Source organism: Dendrobates tinctorius, unplaced genomic scaffold (assembly GCF_039654945.1).
Source record: "Dendrobates tinctorius isolate UK_male_01 unplaced genomic scaffold, ASM3965494v1 ptg000020l, whole genome shotgun sequence".
In the NCBI taxonomy this organism is placed as follows: domain Eukaryota; kingdom Metazoa; phylum Chordata; class Amphibia; order Anura; family Dendrobatidae; genus Dendrobates; species Dendrobates tinctorius.
The window spans coordinates 418,835-437,500 of record NW_027361688.1 but is presented as its reverse complement, the minus strand read 5'-3'; the positions used below and the strand labels follow the sequence as shown (position 1 = coordinate 437,500).

General features: G+C 45.6%; 1 protein-coding gene across 1 annotated transcript; it reads right to left on the bottom strand.

Moving 5' to 3' along the window:
- Positions 1-8,864: 8,864 nt before the first annotated feature.
- Positions 8,865-13,540, bottom strand: LOC141083205 (E3 ubiquitin/ISG15 ligase TRIM25-like). Its single transcript, XM_073567372.1, has one exon. It carries the CDS (start codon positions 13,525-13,527, stop codon positions 11,935-11,937), a length of 1,593 nt encoding a protein of 530 aa, XP_073423473.1. The 5' UTR covers positions 13,528-13,540; the 3' UTR covers positions 8,865-11,934.
- Positions 13,541-18,666: the final 5,126 nt, after the last annotated feature.

The window sequence follows — 18,666 nt, the reverse complement described above, 5'->3', positions numbered from 1 at the left end:
GTAAGGGCCCCGTTACATTTAGCGATGCACCAGCGATCCCGACCACGATATGACCCGATCAGGATCGCTGGTGCATCGCTAAATGCTCGCTTGTTAGCTGCCAAACAGGCAGATCTCACCGGCGACGCAGCAGCGGTCGTTACTTACGTGTCACACGCAGCGATGATGTCTTCTTCCGCTCACGTCCACGCCCAGGACGTTCTCGCGCGGTCAGTGATAACCAGCAGGGAGCCCGTCGGAGGTAAGTATCACACATAGCGATATCGCTAGCAATATCGCTGCTGCGTCACAAAATCGGTGACGCTTTAGCGATATTGCTAGCGATATCGATATGTGTGAAGCCCCCTTAACGCCTCCGCATAGCTGGCTGTTCTATTGCATATGAAATATATGGACGCACATTGACTCTCATTGTGACTCTCTCTGCTCTCGCTCTTTCTGTTCTTCATCTCATGATTAGAGATGGTGGCAAGATCAGGTAGAGGAAGTCTGTAAATGGCAAATCAGACTGTGGAGAGGAGATAAGCAGCCATGTTTTCAGGGAGTGTAGATCAAACAGGTACTCTGCATGAAAGCATACATGGTTAGAAAACGCAAGGGGAGAGAGTGAAATTTCCAGATCATTCAGACTTTATTTTGCTGCAGTATCGTACATTGCTTTCATGACTTGGATGACAGCACTTTGCTCTCTTCTCTTCCTCCTCTCAGTGTTAGAGATAGCAGCAGGTAAAGGAGATAATACATGGCAGATCAGAGTGGGAGGGGGGTGCGGTGGGATAGAAACTCCACAACTTGTAGGAAGTGCCGATCATACCACATGGGCTTTATGGTATCAAAGTGTATCAAAGTTTAAATAGCAAGAAAGTCACACGGGGACTGAGTAAAGGACACAATCTGTGTTTAAGGGAGTATAGAGAGAAGAGAACACATTGAAACCTTCTAGTAGAGGGAATGTGAGAGTGATGGACTCTTCTGCTCCGTTCCTACCCCTGAAGACAACAATCGCAGCATGTGTACAGTGTCATGCGGTTTTTTGTGTATTGTAAATAGTGATGTGCGTCTTCTATAATATGTGATGGTAATGTACAACATATACAGTTGTGGCCAAAAGTATTGACACCCCTGCAATTCTGTCAGATAATACTCAGTTTCTTCCTGAAAATTATTGCAAACACAAATTCTTTGGTATTATTATCTTCATTTAATTTGTCTTAAATGAAAAAACACAAAAGAGAATGAAGCAAAAAGCAAAACATTGATCATTTCACACAAAACTCCAAAAATGGGCCAGACAAAAGTATTGGCACCCTCAGCCTAATACTTGGTTGCACAACCTTTAGCCAAAATAACTGCGACCAACCGCTTCCGGTAACCATCAATGAGTTTCTTACAATGCTCTGCTGGAATTTTAGACCATTCTTCTTTGGCAAACTGCTCCAGGTCCCTGATATTAGAAGGGTACCTTCTCAAACTGCCATTTTTAGATCTCTCCACAGGTGTTCTATGGGATTCAGGTCTGGACTCATTGCTGGCCACCTTAGAAGTATCCAGTGGTTTCTCTCAAAACCATTTTCTAGTGCTTTTTGAAGTGTGTTTTGGGTTATTGTCCTGCTGGAAGACCCATGACCTCTGAGGGAGACCCAGCTTTCTCACACTGGGCCCTACATTATGCTGCAAAATTTGTTGGCAGTCTTCAGACTTCATAATGCCATGCACACGGTCAAGCAGTCCAGTGCCAGAGGCAGCAAAGCAACCCCAAAACATCAGGGAACCTCCGCCATGTTTGACTGTAGGGACCGTGTTCTTTTCTTTGAATGCCTCTTTTTTTCTCCTGTAAACTCTATGTTGATGCCTTTGCCCAAAAAGCTCTACTTTTGTCTCATCTGACCAGAGAACATTCTTCCAAAACGTTTTAGACTTTTTCAGGTAAGTTTTGGCAAACTCCAGCCTGGCTTTTTTATGTCTCGGGGTAAGAAGTGGGGTCTTCCTGGGTCTCCTACCATACAGTCCCTTTTCATTCAGACGCCGACGGATAGTACGGGTTGACACTGTTGTACCCTCGGACTGCAGGGCAGCTTGAACTTGTTTGGATGTTAGTCGAGGTTCTTTATCCAACATCAGCACAATCTTGCGTTGAAATCTCTTGTCAATTTTTCTTTTCCGTCCACATCTAGGGAGGTTAGCCACAGTGCCATGGGCTTTAAACTTCTTGATGACACTGCGCACGGTAGACACAGGAACATTCTGGTCTTTGGAGATGGACTTGTAGCCTTGAGATTGCTCATGCTTCCTCACAATTTGGTTTCTCAAGTCCTCAGACAGTTCTTTGGTCTTCTTTCTTTTCTCCATGCTCAATGTGGTACACACAAGGACACAGGACAGAGGTTGAGTAAACTTTAATCCATGTCAACTGGCTGCAAGTGTGATTTAGTTATTGCCAACACCTGTTAGGTGACACAGGTAAGTTACAGGTGTTGTTAATTACACAAATTAGAGATGCATCACATGATTTTTCGAACAGTGCCAATACTTTTGTCCACCCTCTTTTTTATGTTTGGTGTGGAATTATATCCAATTTGGCTTTAGGACAATTCTTTGTGTTTTTTCATTTAAGACAAATTAAATGAAGATAATAATACCAAAGAATTTGTGTTTGAAATCATTTTCAGGAAGAAACTGAGTATTATCTGACAGAATTGCAGGGGTGTCAATACTTTTGGCTACAACTGTAAGTAATGTAAAGTGTTAAAGTATAATGTGAGTAGTTCCTAGTGCAGGGTAAGCAAAGGGTTAGACTTGGGAGAGTGTAAGTACTATTCCTCTATGTTCTGCCTTCACACACGTTGACACGGTGTGCACTCTAGCATACAGCATAAACCACCTTGTATCTTCCAAAATAAGCAGACTGTTCTCTGTAGTCTAACTGGTTTATTGGTGAAAGTATAGAACATGCGGTAAAACTATCAAGAATACAAACGATATGGGTAAGTATTGGGCAGATGATCATACAGCTAACACAATTACAGGAAGTACTGTATATAGTGTGATGCAAACTTTACATAGAAACACACAGGTGTCTAATTACATCTGCTGAGCTCTGGCTGCCATACAGTTAATAACCTCTCTGAACAACACTGCATTGAAGAAAAAACATTAATCTTACCAGATATGCTTTACCCGGATAACGAACTCAAGTAGGGGAGTTAACATGAGGACAGATAAACACGTGTCCTTATTAAATACACAGAATAAAATGGCATCTTCATCATCCCAGAATACATTGTTTCATTCCCACAATGCATTGCTTCTGTTAAAGACACAGGCTGTAAAGCTATTTAAGACACAGCTATAAATTCAGCCACCATTAGATGGTGCTAACTAAACCAGAATGATACAAACATATTTGCCCTGTATTCAGAGGGCAGAACACTATAGTTAAGTGGCTTAGAAACGTATAGGACATAAGATAAGGATAATAGGTTCAGTCTATAGGATAGGATATAGTTAATGGGATTAGCCCAGTTGGTGGCAGGGTCGCCATCAGGCATTACTGCCCTGACTGGCGTATGGGGCCCGGTGGGCAGAGGGGACCCCATCTATCTGCTCACCGGGCCCTAGCGGCAGGCTTCTGCTGAAGCAAAAACTCTATTGCCGTGCAGGCCCAGGCCCGCATGTCAATAATTAAAAGCTGCCAGCCAATCAGAGGCTGGCAGCTGATGTCAGCGCGCACGTCGCCAGTGTATGACATCATTGTGGAGGGAGCACGTCCAGGTAAGGAGAAAGTGTTTGTATTTTTTACAGAAAGCGGCAAGCCTGGGGCATGATGGGAGACACAGGGGGCAGGATGGGAGACACACGGGGCAGAATGTGAGACACAGGGGGCAGGATGAGAGACACAGGAGGCAGGATGGGAGACACAAGGGCATAATGTGAGGCACGGGGCAGGATGGATAGGATGGAGACACATGGGGTGGCAGGATCATGGGACAGATGGGGCAGGATCGGGAAATCATATAGGGCAAAATGAATATTCATGAGGGCAGGATAGGAGAACATATGGCTGAAGCCAGGAATGAGACACACGGGGCCAGGATGGGGGATATTATTACCATAGGGGCTAATTACAGTGCAGAGCGACACTATCGCCTTTTTCTCTTCATCTGGTGTAGTGTAGAAGTTGGGAAAAATTAAGTAATGTGTTCTGAAATGGGAGCTCTAGATAACTGTGTAATTTCCTGCAGAGAAGAGCCCTGGCTGGAAGACATGATGGCGGTCTGTGCTGGATGAAAGATGAAAAGCGAAGCTGAAGGACTTCACCTAGAGATGTCATTGGAGAGTCAGTGTATTACCGGTACACTGACACTATACACTATATACAGAGCTCCTGTGTATAATGTCACCGGTGATCACTGTATTACCTGTACACTGACACTATATACAGAGCTCCTGTGTATAATGTCACCGGTGATCACTGTATTACCTGTACACTGACACTATATACAGAGCTCCTGTGTATAATGTCACTGGTGATCACTGTATTACCTGTACACTGACACTATATACAGAGGTCCTATGCATAATGTTACCGGTGATCACTGTATTACCTGTGTACTGACATTATATACAGAGGTCCTCTGCATAATGTCAGCAGAGATCACTGTATTACCTGTGCACTAACACTATATACAGAGGTCCTGTGTATAATGGTACTGGTGATCACTGTATTACCTGTGTACTGACATTATATACAGAGCTCCTGTGTATAATGTCACCGGTGATTACTGTATTACCTGTGCACTAACACTATATACAGAGGTCCTGTGTATAATGGTACTGGTGATCACTGTATTACCTGTGCACTGACACTATATACAGAGGTCCTGTGTATAATGTCACCGGTAATCACTGTATTACCTGTGCACTGACACTATATACAGAGGTCCTGTGTATAATGTTACCGGTGATCACTGTATTACCTATACACTATATACAGAGGTCCTGTCTATAATGGTACTGGTGATCACTGTATTACTTGTGCACTGACACTATATACAGAGCTCCTGTGTATAATGTCACCGGTGATCACTGTATTACCTGTGCACTGACACTATATACAGAGGTCCTGTGTATAATGTCACCGGTAATCACTCTATTACCTGTACACAGACACTGCATACTAAGTACAGATCTCCTGTGTATAATGGCACTTATGGTAAAAGTATTGTGGTTTTTTTTATTAATGATCAGTATTGTAGTGTCCAGTCACCATGTGGTGGTAATATGTGGTCTGGACATGGTGCGGTGGTATTTGTCCCTTGTATGTGATATTATTCGATCCCTGTGGTGGTAATATGTGGTCTGGACATGGTGCGGTGGTATTTGTCCCTTTGGATATGATATTATTGGTCATTTTAAAAATATACCTAATTTGTATTGGATATTTTAACAAATGTTTAATGGGTTAGAGTAGAGTAGGGCTCGGCCAAAAGAGTCTACAGTATCGTGGTGGTGGATTTAAAAAATCTTTTGGTCAAAACAAGAGCTGCTGGCTATATGTGTGATCTGGAGATGGGAACTGTTAATGTGTGATTGGTGAGAAGTGGAGTTTTTCCAAGAGAGTGGTGGGGTTTTTTCAAGGGGTGGAGCCTGGGCAGAGTCTCAAGGGGGTCCCGAAAATGTGGCCAGTATGGGGCCCTGAAATTCCTAGTGGCAACCCTACATCCGGTCACCTGGCATCTATGGATAAGTTTGAAGAAAGCTAGGCTTTGGAACTGCTGATCGCCTGGCTCCATGGAGATGTTCTCAGAAGCCAGGTTGTGATCCTCCAGTCAACTGGTCTTGTAACTGAAGGGATGGTCCTCTTCCTAAGCTTGTCATCACCTTCTCTCTGTGTGTGCCACAGGTGGGGTAGTCAACCCTGGATGCTCTGATCTATCAACTGCCATTATTCTTGCGAGTCAGCGGAATGGTGAAACTCTGTAATGTGCTTGATCTTGGGATATTTTTGTTATGACTGTTCTATGTGTTCAATAAACACTGTTTTATCCTCACAATGTGTTGTCTGAGTAGCAATATGTCCATGTTAAAAGGATAGCGGGCGTTTGGTTGGATGATCCCTGGTCCATGAGGTTTCTGCTAGCTGACCGGGTCGCCCGCTGATCCCCCTGTTTCCACAGTAGGTTAAATTTGTAAATTGATGAATGGTTACTATTTACCTCTTATATCAGCTTCTAGACTTTATTGAACAATGGATGCTTGCTTAATATGTTGAGTGACCATGGTGTGGATCATGTGGCTTGCTGACTTGCAAAACAGAGGAGTAATAACTATGCAAATTGATGAAATAGTCAAACAATGCTAGTTAATCTCATCACATCTTCATCTTGACCACTGGATGCTGGCTTGAAGGACAACAATTGTGAGCTAGGTAAAGGGGATATACTGTACCTCTGTAACAATATATCCAAGACATCCAGAGATCCTGTACAAAACCACAGCCAGGAACATTTTACAGGATAGCAGCCAAGACATAATGGCTCCTGTTACGAATGGGTCACCGAGGAGGATGGCAGGAACAGGCTAAGAAACCAGGAAACCAGAGAGGTTGGTAACTGAGCGGATTGCAGACCCCTGATCCTATCCACACAACTAGCAGTAGCCGTGGGGCGTTCCTACGAATCCCTAGACGCCTTGGCACAGCCGGAGTACTAACTAAGCCTAAAGCCTGAAAGGTGAAATCTAAACTGCCCCAGAGCAGACTCCAAAGAAATAGATAGCCCCCAAACATATATTGTCGGTGAGACAAGATGAAGCACAAACACAGGCAGAAAAATAGACTGAGCAAATGGTGGGGCCCAAGCTGTCTAGATAGGACCGGATCGAAAAGATACTGTCTGCAATCACGCCAAAACCCTGAAAAATCCAACACATCTGATATACAAAAAACCTGAGGCCACACGACCTCACCCCCACTATATCAGCACTATGGTGCGAACTGGAAGCAAAGCAAAAAGATACCAATATAACAGGGGACAGAATCAACTGACACAAGCTGTAACATATAGAGTGGGGCCCAGCGCTACCCCCAGCAGGGAGTATGCTGAACCCTAGCAGCAAAGCAAAAAGCAAACAAAGGTACAACCAAAATAGATGCAAAAGATTAGCAAAAGAATCACTTAACTGAACCATGCAGATCAGGCAGGAGACAGAAGAACTCCAAATGCACAAGGAGAAAAATCACCAGCAACCACCAAGGTCAGCCTGCTCAATTATATGCTCCCAGCTAGTAATCCCAAGTCGTCAGGTGGGAAACTTCCATCAACCTGGCCAGCTCCACTACTCCCAGTAACCACCAGAGGGAGCAGAGGGAGCTCCGGCTCAGAAGTCCGAGCAAAGGAATTCACAACAGGCTCCATCACGAGGGACACAGATTTGATAATTCTACAGGATATCAGCTTAGTGGACCACGGCCCAGCAGAAAGAATACAGATCTGCTACATTGACCATCATTAGATATATTTGGGGTAGTCAGGATTTGTACCCACAGGTCACCCGAGCCTTATGGATACATTTGGGATTGGGACCAACCTGCCATTTCCCTCAAAGTCGGCAAAATTGGTTCACAGATCGGTAAATGATCGTGTTTCCACTAATGTTTTAGTCTTGACTTTGTCTAGGATAGTGGTGCTGTATGATGAGTGGGAGGGACGGGGGGACGTGTTTGATGAGAGGAGGGGTTTGCCTAGGTCAGAGGAGCGGTGGAATGTAATAGGATCCTGTCCTGTGTGACATCGATCTTCCAGCATATACCGTATTTTTCAGACTATAAGACACATATTTTCCCAAAAAATTTGAGGAGAAAATGGGGGTGTGTCTTATAGTTGGAATATACTTACCAGTAGTGTGGCGCGATCCTGCCGGCCCTGGGCTGGGAAGAAGAGGTGCTCGGTGGTCCAACTCTGCAGGGCGATGATACGACTCCCATCCCAGACTGGTGTGGCAGTATTCTATGGTGCGCAGTGGTGCGGCGCTCCACTGACATTTTGGGAAAGCCTGAAGTGCCCGCACTTCCATTGCTGCAATGTTGTGGCCTCAGGGAAAATGGCTGCCAGAGGCGGCGCATGCGCAGATTGAGATCTAGGCGATGAGATCTTGGCCAAAACATAATATTTTCTTTTACTGACACTAATCAAATGTTTAAAATGGTGAAGAATTAATTTACAAAAAAGGGCAATTCATCATTTGCAAATTTTTAAGTCACTTTTTTTGTCTTGTGATATTCATTGATGTTTTTTGCACCTAAGTGGTGAACATGATTCATAAATTTTGTGCAAAATAAAAAATATATTTTTTGTCAAGTAATTTTGCAACTTTTTAGAGCAAATAAAAGCATGTCCACTAAAATGTTATGAAATTTGCCCAAAAATTTCTGGCAGAAGTAAAATTACTCCTGGGAAATGGGAAACACAGTAGAACATTTGTGTAAACTTTTAGTAAGTTTTTAAAAAGTCGCAGATGATGAATCAAAATGTAAAAAATGTAGAAACCCCAAAGAATGGTAATCATGAAAAAAAAGCCAGGTGAACACATATAAAACAGACTTTAAAAAAAGGCACAAACTAAAAGAAAAATAAAATGCAAAAACACCAAAAACTAGACAAAAAAAGATGCAAAAGCAATAATAAATTGGGGCTCAAAGTCTCTTGTAAAGTTGGAGAGCTTCTCATTGTCCAATGATTATTCTTCACTCTCCTAATCGCCTACAGAAAGATGTAAGACTTGACCTCGATATAAGACCTGGCCCCAATGTGGCAACTTCATCTTCCGCTCAGACGAGAGATCATCAGAACGCTCAGACACCAGGATTCTTATCATTGGTTTTTATTGCATATAAATCAGAGTAACAATATATCAATCATTGATCTGTAAGGGTTAATCACACAGTCACATAATAACTGGACACAACATGGCGGACGCTGGTGACATTTCCAGGTCTTGTTTTGTAATTACGGAGGTTAGTGTGAATTCTGGTAACACATGGAAGTCAATGTAATGTCACCACGATGGCCATAACCCATGTCCCCATCATCATGGAGCCCCATTATATCACAACCAGGACCACATAATATAAGGGATATACTACAATAGGGGGCTACCGGGGACACATGTAGAGATTTATAAATCATTGACCTCAGCCACCATTGTTGTATCTTTTTTAATTTCTTTTGTTGTTGTTGTCAAAAGTACAAATGTAAAATCAGGATTGAAGGCCACCAACCCCCCAGAATAAGGGAGAAGGCGCTCCACTTACTTCTCTTACTATATAGTTTCTCTCTGGCCGTCATGAACCAGATCCAAGGTCTCCACATTTCCCAAAACTTAACACATTTTTGTGTTTTCCTTAAAATATCGAATTCCAGATATATAAATTTACTTGTTATATTTTTTCCATTCTTTAATCGTCGTTGTAGCATGTGACGTCCATTTGTTTGCTACCACCAAGTAGGCAGTCAAGAAAGCCGTGGCCACCAAATCCTTCTCTGTAAGGCCGGAGCCTTGTAATCGGTCCATGTCTCCGAGCCACTAAATTTTAGGGTTTCCTAAATTTTATCTCTTTAATCCTCTTCCCCACCTTCTACTTCACATTCTTCTACAATTCTCTTACTTCCTCACAAAGCCAGAAGAGATGTACAAAACCCGCGTTAGGAGGACGTCATTTAGGACAAGCCTGCCCACTCTTCTTTTTTAGCCTAGCCTTCATCGTTGGGGTCATTCTACATTAGTTATAAAACTGATGAATTTTTTGATCTAAACTTAAATTGTGAAATGGAATTTAATTTGTAAAATTGAGTACATTGTATAAAGAGAAAATGTCCTTTAATTAACCACCGGGTACAATGCAGCGTTCATATACAAAGCCAGTAAAGACTTCAACCAACCCACCCAGGAAAAACAAAAGACAAGGAAAAATAAAAACTATAGCTCTTACAATGCCACAACACAAAAGCAAAAAATGTTGTGTCATAATAGCAAAATGAAAATAAATAAGCCCTAAGGGAAGCAATCCAGTGTAATTTGTGTGGGGCCTACAATTCACCAGTAAACTCTATTAGTGTAATAGGCCTCATCCCAGCTCAGTTATGTCTTCTCAGTTTGCACCACATGTGCCATGTAATCCCGGTCTGATCACTGGTGTAGTACACGCTCCCCGATGTAGCCAGGATAGCCATCTCCTAGGTGTAGAGAACGTTCTATGAGCTACAAGATTGGTTCAGATCAGCACAAGATCTCTCCTAGCAGCTCCCACATCCCCACCAAATTTTACACTTTCATGTTGTTGTTGGCCGTTACCCACCCCCTCCTCAATTTACATAAGAAATAGACTGCAAAAGGGAAGCAACTTGGCAAAATTACATTAGGAATATGCCATTAAGGGGTCAGAATAGCTAGTATTGTATTTCTGAGATGCCAATAAACACTTTTAAAACCTTAAAGGAAAAACCTGTCACAAGCAGGAGGCAGGGAGACAGGCTGAAACTGCATAACAAAACGTACAATTAGGCCCCGTTTCGTCAATATCAGTGTTGTTTATGCTGGTCTTGATGAGGGGTCATGTTGGAGTCAGATGCTCCAGATTTATGAAGACATGCATGCCTCTTCATGAATCTGGGACGTCTGACGAGTGGCATTCTCTTCCGTGCACTACACAAGAGATTTCACTCCAGTTAAGGACTGGAATGAGATTTCTGGTGAATGGAACTCCACGGCTCGTCATGAATTCGACAAGCTGTGGCCTCATGCCCCCATCCCTAAATGTAGGAACTTTTCAAAGCTTTTACAATAGAATTAGAGTGTGAAAATTTTCATGAATAGGGCCCTAAGACTCTGCAATGTGAGAGGTCAGATCAGCGATGTGAAACTGAAAATGTTAAAAGTTTATGCATATGGCAGAAAATAATCTTCTGCTTTAGGTATCAACAGAGTGGCATATGCAGTTTCACATCACTGATCTGTCAGCCGCAGGCAACAAACACAGCCCAGCTTGTGTCTCAGCCCTACACTGCTCAGTTATTACAAGGCCCATTGTATTGCAGGACTATTAAGCTCTGCTAGCAATTAGCTAACAATAATATAATACCGCACAAGCAGATATACTGATGTAAGGAAACGGCAGGAGATAAAAATGGTCAGGCAGGTAGTGTACAGGAACAGAGTGTGAACAGAGGCATAAGGTGAATGCTACATGTATATGAGCTTGATGATAACTCAGGGAGCTGGCGCTAGTCTGTATATGGACGGAAGTATGAATTTACTGTGCATCTCTAAAACATAAATATATGACAAAAAGTCTCTACATTATACTATTATAATGCACTACATGACAATATATGTGTTTAACAGTAATATATACCATATATAATTTTCCTCAATCAAAGGAGTCCATAGCCCATAAGGGGTTAATGTCTGTATGGATATGTAAATTGTCTCTATGGAGATGAAGAGGACTTGAGCTCTAGTGCCACCTATTGGAAATATTGACCATTCAGTGAGACTTGTCACATGACTTAGGATAAAAGTCCGACCAGACGCTCTCCAGCTTTTATCCTAAGTCATGTGACAAGATTCGTTACAGGTTGGTTAACGACTTTTAGGATTGCTCCTTCCAATAATGACACTAGAGTTCAAATCCTTTTCCTCTCTGAAGAGACAGTTCACATATTTCATTTCCCAGAGGAGCAGTGCATGGCCTATAAGTCTCCTCACTCCAGTGTGTCTCTACAAGAGGAATGTTCCCCCTTAGATCCCTGTTTATATAGAGTCCGGGAGAAAATGAGCTCAGCTGTAGCTCGTCCCACTGCTGCCTCCTACTGGCCGAGTGTTCACCAATCAGATTGTTAAATCTATGATGTCACCAGTCTTCAGGCAGATTCTCCTTCATTTACGATTCCTCTCAGCTCCCCCTGATATCTTTATAGAACCATTACATACATATAACACAGCAAGTAGGGGCTCGGAGAAGGCGGCAGTGAAGGTGTGTAAGTGTCTGATGGGGACACACAGCTCATAAAAGGACAACTGCCCGGCCTCATAATCCAGACAGATCCTGACCCTATCACTGGAGATCTGGTGATGTATCGGGATCACTTTACTGTCATGTTTCACTGAAAACTGATTATTATATCTCCACAGCCCTCCATATAAACACCAGGACTTGTTATTATTTCCAATGTATGACTGGCGCCCCCTCCTGTCTATACTGGGGTAACACATCCCCACCCTCCACCATCTTGATCTACTGATCTCCACATCCCAGTAATGTCGTCCTGAGGTAAATCTCCTCCCGCTCATCACCTGATTATACAGGAATCTCTCTGCTGTTTCTGGACGATTCTGTGTTATTTCTGTCCTGGTCGCAGTTTTCAGGTCGTCTGATATAAGGAGATTATTAGCAGCCGTGTTTACATCCAGTAATATGTCTGCAGGATCCTGAACATAGAAGGTCACATTTATATCTCTTATCATAGCAGATAATGTGTGTGATATGTGTGAGATCAGCTCTGCACCCCGATCACCTCCATCGTGTCCCCCTGTGTCCTCATCACCTCCATCATGTCCCTCTGTGTCCTCATCACCTCTGTCTGGTTCCTGTAAGACAGTCAGTGGATCCGTCATGCACAGCTCCTCAATGTCCCTCATCTTCCTGGACAGCTCGTCCTTCCTTATTTCCAGCTTCTGGATCACATCAGACAGTGACAGTGACGCTTCCTTTTCCTGCCTGGAGATCTCACTCAGGATCCTCTTCTCCCGGTCGTCCACCCGTCTCCTGATATCTATAAACAGGACAGTGACTCTCTCGGCTTCTCCAGCTGCTTTTTGTTGAGCTTTTCTCCGGCGCTCCTCCAGACTCCGGACTCTTTCCTCAGTCTTTTTTTGCCTTGTGGTCAGTTTCTGGAGAACATTTCTCAGTTTCTTCTTCTTCTTCTCAGAGGCCTCCTCCAGCATCTCCACTTGGTGTCCTTGATGTTCTCCAGCCAAACTGCAGGACACACAGATACATATAGAGTCCTCAGTGCAGTAATATTCCAGGATCTTCTTATGGACAGAACATTTCCTGGTCTCCAGAGAAGTGCTGGGATCAGTGAGGACGTGTTCTGGTCCTTTGCTGTGAACTCTCAGGTGATTATCACACAGAGAAGCCTCACAGTGTAGACAGGATTTCACAGCAGCTACAGGAGAGTCCACACAGTAAGTGCAGCGGATCCCGGTGATCTCCTTCTGATGTGGCTGAATAGATCGGACATTCTCCACCACATTACACAGAGTTATGTTCCTCTGTAGTGGAGGCCGCTTGTGAAATGTTGCTCTACATTCAGGGCAGGAATATTCTCCATACCCGCCCTCGGTATCCTGCACTCCATCAATACAGTCCCGGCAGAAGTTGTGTCCACATCTCAGGGTTACAGGATCTGTATATATCTCCATACAGATGGAGCAGCTCAGCTCCTTTCTTAGGCCAGCAGACGCCATCGCTCAGAGCAGAATGAAGAAATGTGTGATTCGTGATTACCAGAAAATGCGCGGCTCAACTTTTTGTTCAAAGTTCAGTGATAACGAGGATCATTATTGTGACCAGGGCTGAAGTGTGATTTTTTTTTTTTCCCTTTTACTCTGGGAAAATAACCTGGGCTGCAATTTTTTCACTATTTTGCCTTTGTGCTTTTATTACTAGTTTAGTATATCAACAGAGACCTTTACAGCAATGGATATAGATATGCATAAAACTTAACCTTTAATGCAATCATGATAAAAGACAAATACGTCCACACGGAACACAAAACAAACAACCGTGTCACCTACTAAATACTACAATAGGATCCTGATATCACAAGCTACCTGACAATGGAGGTTGGCACCCTACACAAAAACGAGATTGGCGCCCCCGTTCCACGACGGCTGTACCCTGAAGCTCCTAGATGACTCTGAGTAAGTGCCACACTTTTAGTCACTCAATCACCCAGAAAAGGAGTGTACAGGGGTTGCCAAATAGGTAGTTGGGTAGGCAACAATAGAAAAAGTGCAAAAATAGTGCAAAAGACAAGTGTGGCGCCCCTGAGGCTCAGTTGCCACAGAGGTACTGCACCTTCTCCTAAGGTGTAGTGCCCCACCAACTAGGTAAGTTGGGAACTCCTTTCCACACTCCAACACCTGCATCCCACACACAGGATAGTTCAGCACTGACCACATTGCGGCTTTATGCTTAGAGGGTAGCAGAGCACCTCTGGTGATTCCTTGCTTCGTAACACGAGATGTGCTGGGAGGTGGGTGGAGTTGAGATCCATATAAAAGGTTAGGAAGGTTTAGAATTACAGTGGAGTCTGGAGATCAGTCAGTCAGGAGAGCCTGAGGATGGGTCGGAGAGGAAGGAGATCCCTAGAAGGAGGGATGGAGGAAGGAGTGCTGCAGCTGCCTCAGTGACCTGAGCCAGCTGGCACGGGAAAGGAACAGAAGGAGAAAGACGTAGATCTGCAACCTAAGCTTCCATAAGAGAGAGAAGGAACAGTGCGGAACGAAGGAGTAGGAGAACAGAGAGGAGTTGTGGGTTGGAAGAGGAACCCTGCCTATAGGTTCTCAGCGCAAGGCCGGGGCCCAGTCCCCGAGGTTGTATGGACACTTATGGTTCTGCAGCAGACACCGGTGGAGTAGTTGGCTGTAAATGCACTACTCCCATCTAAGACTTGGGGCACAACAGCAACTGAATAGAGAGCCAGGACTCTGGAGAAGGGAGTCCCCAAGAGAGGCTACAGCTGTCTGTCATACAAGTAGAGTTGTTGGGAACATATGACAGGAGGAACTTCAGAGTACCACGGTACTGTTGCTCTTCACACTAAAGGCGCAATAGAGGAGTCATTCAGGAAAGGTACATGTTGGCGGAGTGTTGGAGAGGAGAATCCTGACTTGCCCGGGAGGTTGATTGAGTCTCTGCCCCGGAGGACACGGCACGGAGGCAGGCACCAGTGTGTACCATGAACTGTGAGTAAAGCTTTGGAACTACAAGCCCTGGTGTCCTCCATTCAATTGTGCGCCAACACCGCCAGCACAGCTACATCTGGGTACCAACATTCCTCACACCGTCTGCACCTATACACTGCCCTGGGGTTACAGTTTCACCTGTGGGGAGCTACACCATCTGTGCTGCAACACACCATCAGCCCCAGAGGATCTGCACGCAGCGTTGGCTTAACATCTTGCTTGCCAAACACCACAGGTGGCGTCACGAACTATCACATAAACTATATCGCAAACCACCATTGATTTGGGCGCCCAGGGCCACGGACCGGGTCACCGCCGCTGTGACACATTCCCCTGACACCGGCCCGGTACCGAGTACCCCACAGCCCTGGGACAGGGGCGACCCACAAGACATAAAGTGACATGTGCAAATTAGAGTACCTAACTTTCCGTCCCCTATACTGAACACCTTCCTGTCTGCGGAGGTAGGCACCCTACTGGTCAGCGGAATGGCGACCCCGCTCCACGACGGCTCACCCTAAAATTCGCCCTATTGTGGCTAATAATCAGAGAAGGGTTATGACAATGATATATAAGGAAGGCAAATCTAATAAATATTAGATAAAATGCAAATGCCAATAACAATTTGTTGATAACAAAAAGAGGGTACTCATATTTAGATGATGGATGAAAAAAACCTCAACGCGTTTCTCCTAACCAGATCATCAGGAGGTGGATAGTTAGATGCCATGAGTACCCTCTTTTTGTTATCAAAAAATTGTTATTGGCATTTGCATTTTATCTAATATTAATTAGATTTGCCTTCCTTATATATCATTGTCATAGCCCTTCTCTGATTATTAGCCACAATAGGACGAATTTTAGGGTGAGCCGTCTTGGAGCGGGGGCGCCATTCCGCTGACCAGTAGGGTGCCTACCTCCGCAGACAGGAAGTTGTTCAGTATAGGGGACGGAAAGTTAGGTACTCTTATTTGCACATGTCACTTTATGTCTTGTCTTTTGCACTATTTTTGCACTTTTTCTATTGTTGCCTACCCAACTACCTGTTTGGCAACCCCTGTACACTCCTTTTCTGGGTGATTGAGTGACTGAAAGTGTGGCACTTACTCAGGGTCATCTAGGAGCTTCAGGGTACAGCCGTCGTGGAAGGGGGGCGCCAATCTCCTTTTTGTGTAGGGTGCCAACCTCCGTTGTCAGGTAGCTTGTGATATCAGGATCCTATTGTAGTATTTAGTAGGTGACACAGTTGTTTGTTTTGTGTTCCGTGTGGACGTATTTGTCTTTTATTATGATTGCATTAAAGGTTAAGTTTTATGCATATCTATGTCCATTGCTGTAAAGGTCTCTGTTGATATACTAGTTGAATTATTGACCTTACTGGTGGTTTATTCGGACTCCCATGACAGCACCACGAGAGAGGGGATCCGCCCTATAGGAACAGGAAACCTACAGATACAAAAAGGGCGGCACCTCTCCCACGCATCAGTTGGTTTCCTGTTCCTGAGGGGACGGGATCCTACAGAAGAACTGGATCCCAGGCCGGCCAGCCGATACCGGTAGCGAGGGGGTCTCCTACCTCGGCCTGGTTCGGATCTCCTGGAAGGCGCCACGGTGGCCCAGGATGGGTGTCACGGCGGTGGCGTGTACAGCAGGGAGCGGCGTCCGGAGGATGTCCGTCTCCGGAATTAGGCCGCCGCCGGTAAGTATATCCCCCCCGGGGGTTCCCGGCTCCGGCGGCGCAGATACGTCGGCAGCGCTGTGCAGGGGGCTGCGACCGGGCGCTACTTCCGGAGCTCCCGGGCGTCCCGCGGGACTTCCGGTGTTCCCGGGGTAGCGGTGACGTCAGGGGGCGGGCGGAGGAGGCGCTTCCGGGTCAGCGCGCCACTGCGCATGCGCGAAGATTCCAAGATGGCGGCGCCCATCGGAAACACCGATGGCGCGGGGTCCAGCGCCAGCTGGGGTAGGGAGCTCCGTTAAGGGGGGGGAGGGGCGCGGCAGGGATACTGCTGACCGGAGGAGGGGTATTTAGGCGGGACCCTGGCAGGGTACCTTGCCTTGGCCACGTTACTACATGCAGCAGTGTACAGCAGCAGCAGTGGTAATGGAAAGTGATCGAGAGCAGCAGCAGCAGCAGCAGCAGCGGCAGAAGCAAGGGCGACAGCGGCGGCAAACATCACTGCCGCCCCTGGATGACATTCGGCAGGTCAAACAGAAAAAGAAAGTGTCCCGTGACAGTAATGCGGGACGAAGTGACCAGTCCACTTGTAAGAGCTCCTCCAGGCAGACAGGAGCATCGACCGAAAGAAATCCCCCTCGTTCTCCGGTACTTGATTGTGGCACTGGTAAGTGATCTTCGTGAAAGTTCACTCAGTGACGGGACCCCCCTTCTGTGTTTTTCTTTTTCTAGGGGAAAAAAGCTACAACTAAAAATAAGCATAGGGAATGTGCACTCTGTGCATGCCCGTTACCGGACGCGTGCCTCAAAAGATTGTGCCCCCCCTGTATTCAGCAGACGGTGGCAGAAGAGTCGCCCGCAGTAGCGGCGAGTTTAAGGGACATTGTCAGGGTAGAAATGAGGGAAACCCTAAAGTCCTTGTCTCAGCCGCAAAGTCTAAGGGGCGAGGTCCCGGCGGAGTCTGATTCCTCGGTAGAGTGGAGAAAAAGCAGAGACTCCCAGGCTTCATCTCCCTCGTCCTCCTCAAGAGAAGAGGACTCGGGGCAATTTTGTCTGCCTCTTGACCGGGTAGACAAGCTGGTCAAAGCAGTAAGAGGGACAATGGAGGTAGAGGAGCCTAAGCCCCATTTATCCATGCAGGATGTCATGTTCTGTGGGCTGGAACAGAGGAAGCGGAGAGTCTTTTCGTTAAATCAAAAGATACAGGATCTGATCCACAGAGAGTGGAAAAAGCCGGACAAAAGAGGGTCGTTACCACCAGCCCTCAAACGGAGATACCCCTTCGACGATCCGGCAGTAAGTTCTTGGGACAGAGCCCCCAAATTAGACGCAGCCATTGCAAAGGCATCAAAAAAATCCTCGCTCCCCTTTGAGGACATGGGATCCCTTAAAGATCCCCTAGACAGGAAGGCTGATACTTTCCTGAAAAACACCTGGGAGATGGCGGCCGGGTCCTTAAGACCAGCAGTGGCTTCAACGTGCACGGCCAGATCCATGATGGTCTGGTTGGACCAGTTGGAGTCACAACTAAAACAGGGTACATCAAGACAGACAATTCTTGGGGCCCTACCGACCATCCAAGAGGGAGCAGCCTTCCTGGCAGATGCCTCAGCGGATGCAGTGAGAATGGCCGCCAGAGCAGCAGGTCTCTCCAATGCAGCTCGCAGAGCCCTGTGGCTAAAGTGCTGGCAGGGAAACATCCAGTCCAGAGCAAAGCTCTGTGCGATTCCATGTGAGGGCGAATATTTGTTTGGAACTGTCCTAGACGAGCTGCTTGAGAAGGCGGGGGACGACAAGAAAAGATTCCCAAACCTTTCGTCAGCATCCTACCGTCGTCCATTTGGTAGAAGGAGATTTGGCCAGGGGAGAAGGCGCAACTCTTCGCCTGTTAGAGATCGACCCAGATGGGAAGACAGAAGGAGACGAGGTACGGGCTATATGTTCACACGCTCGTCGAGAGA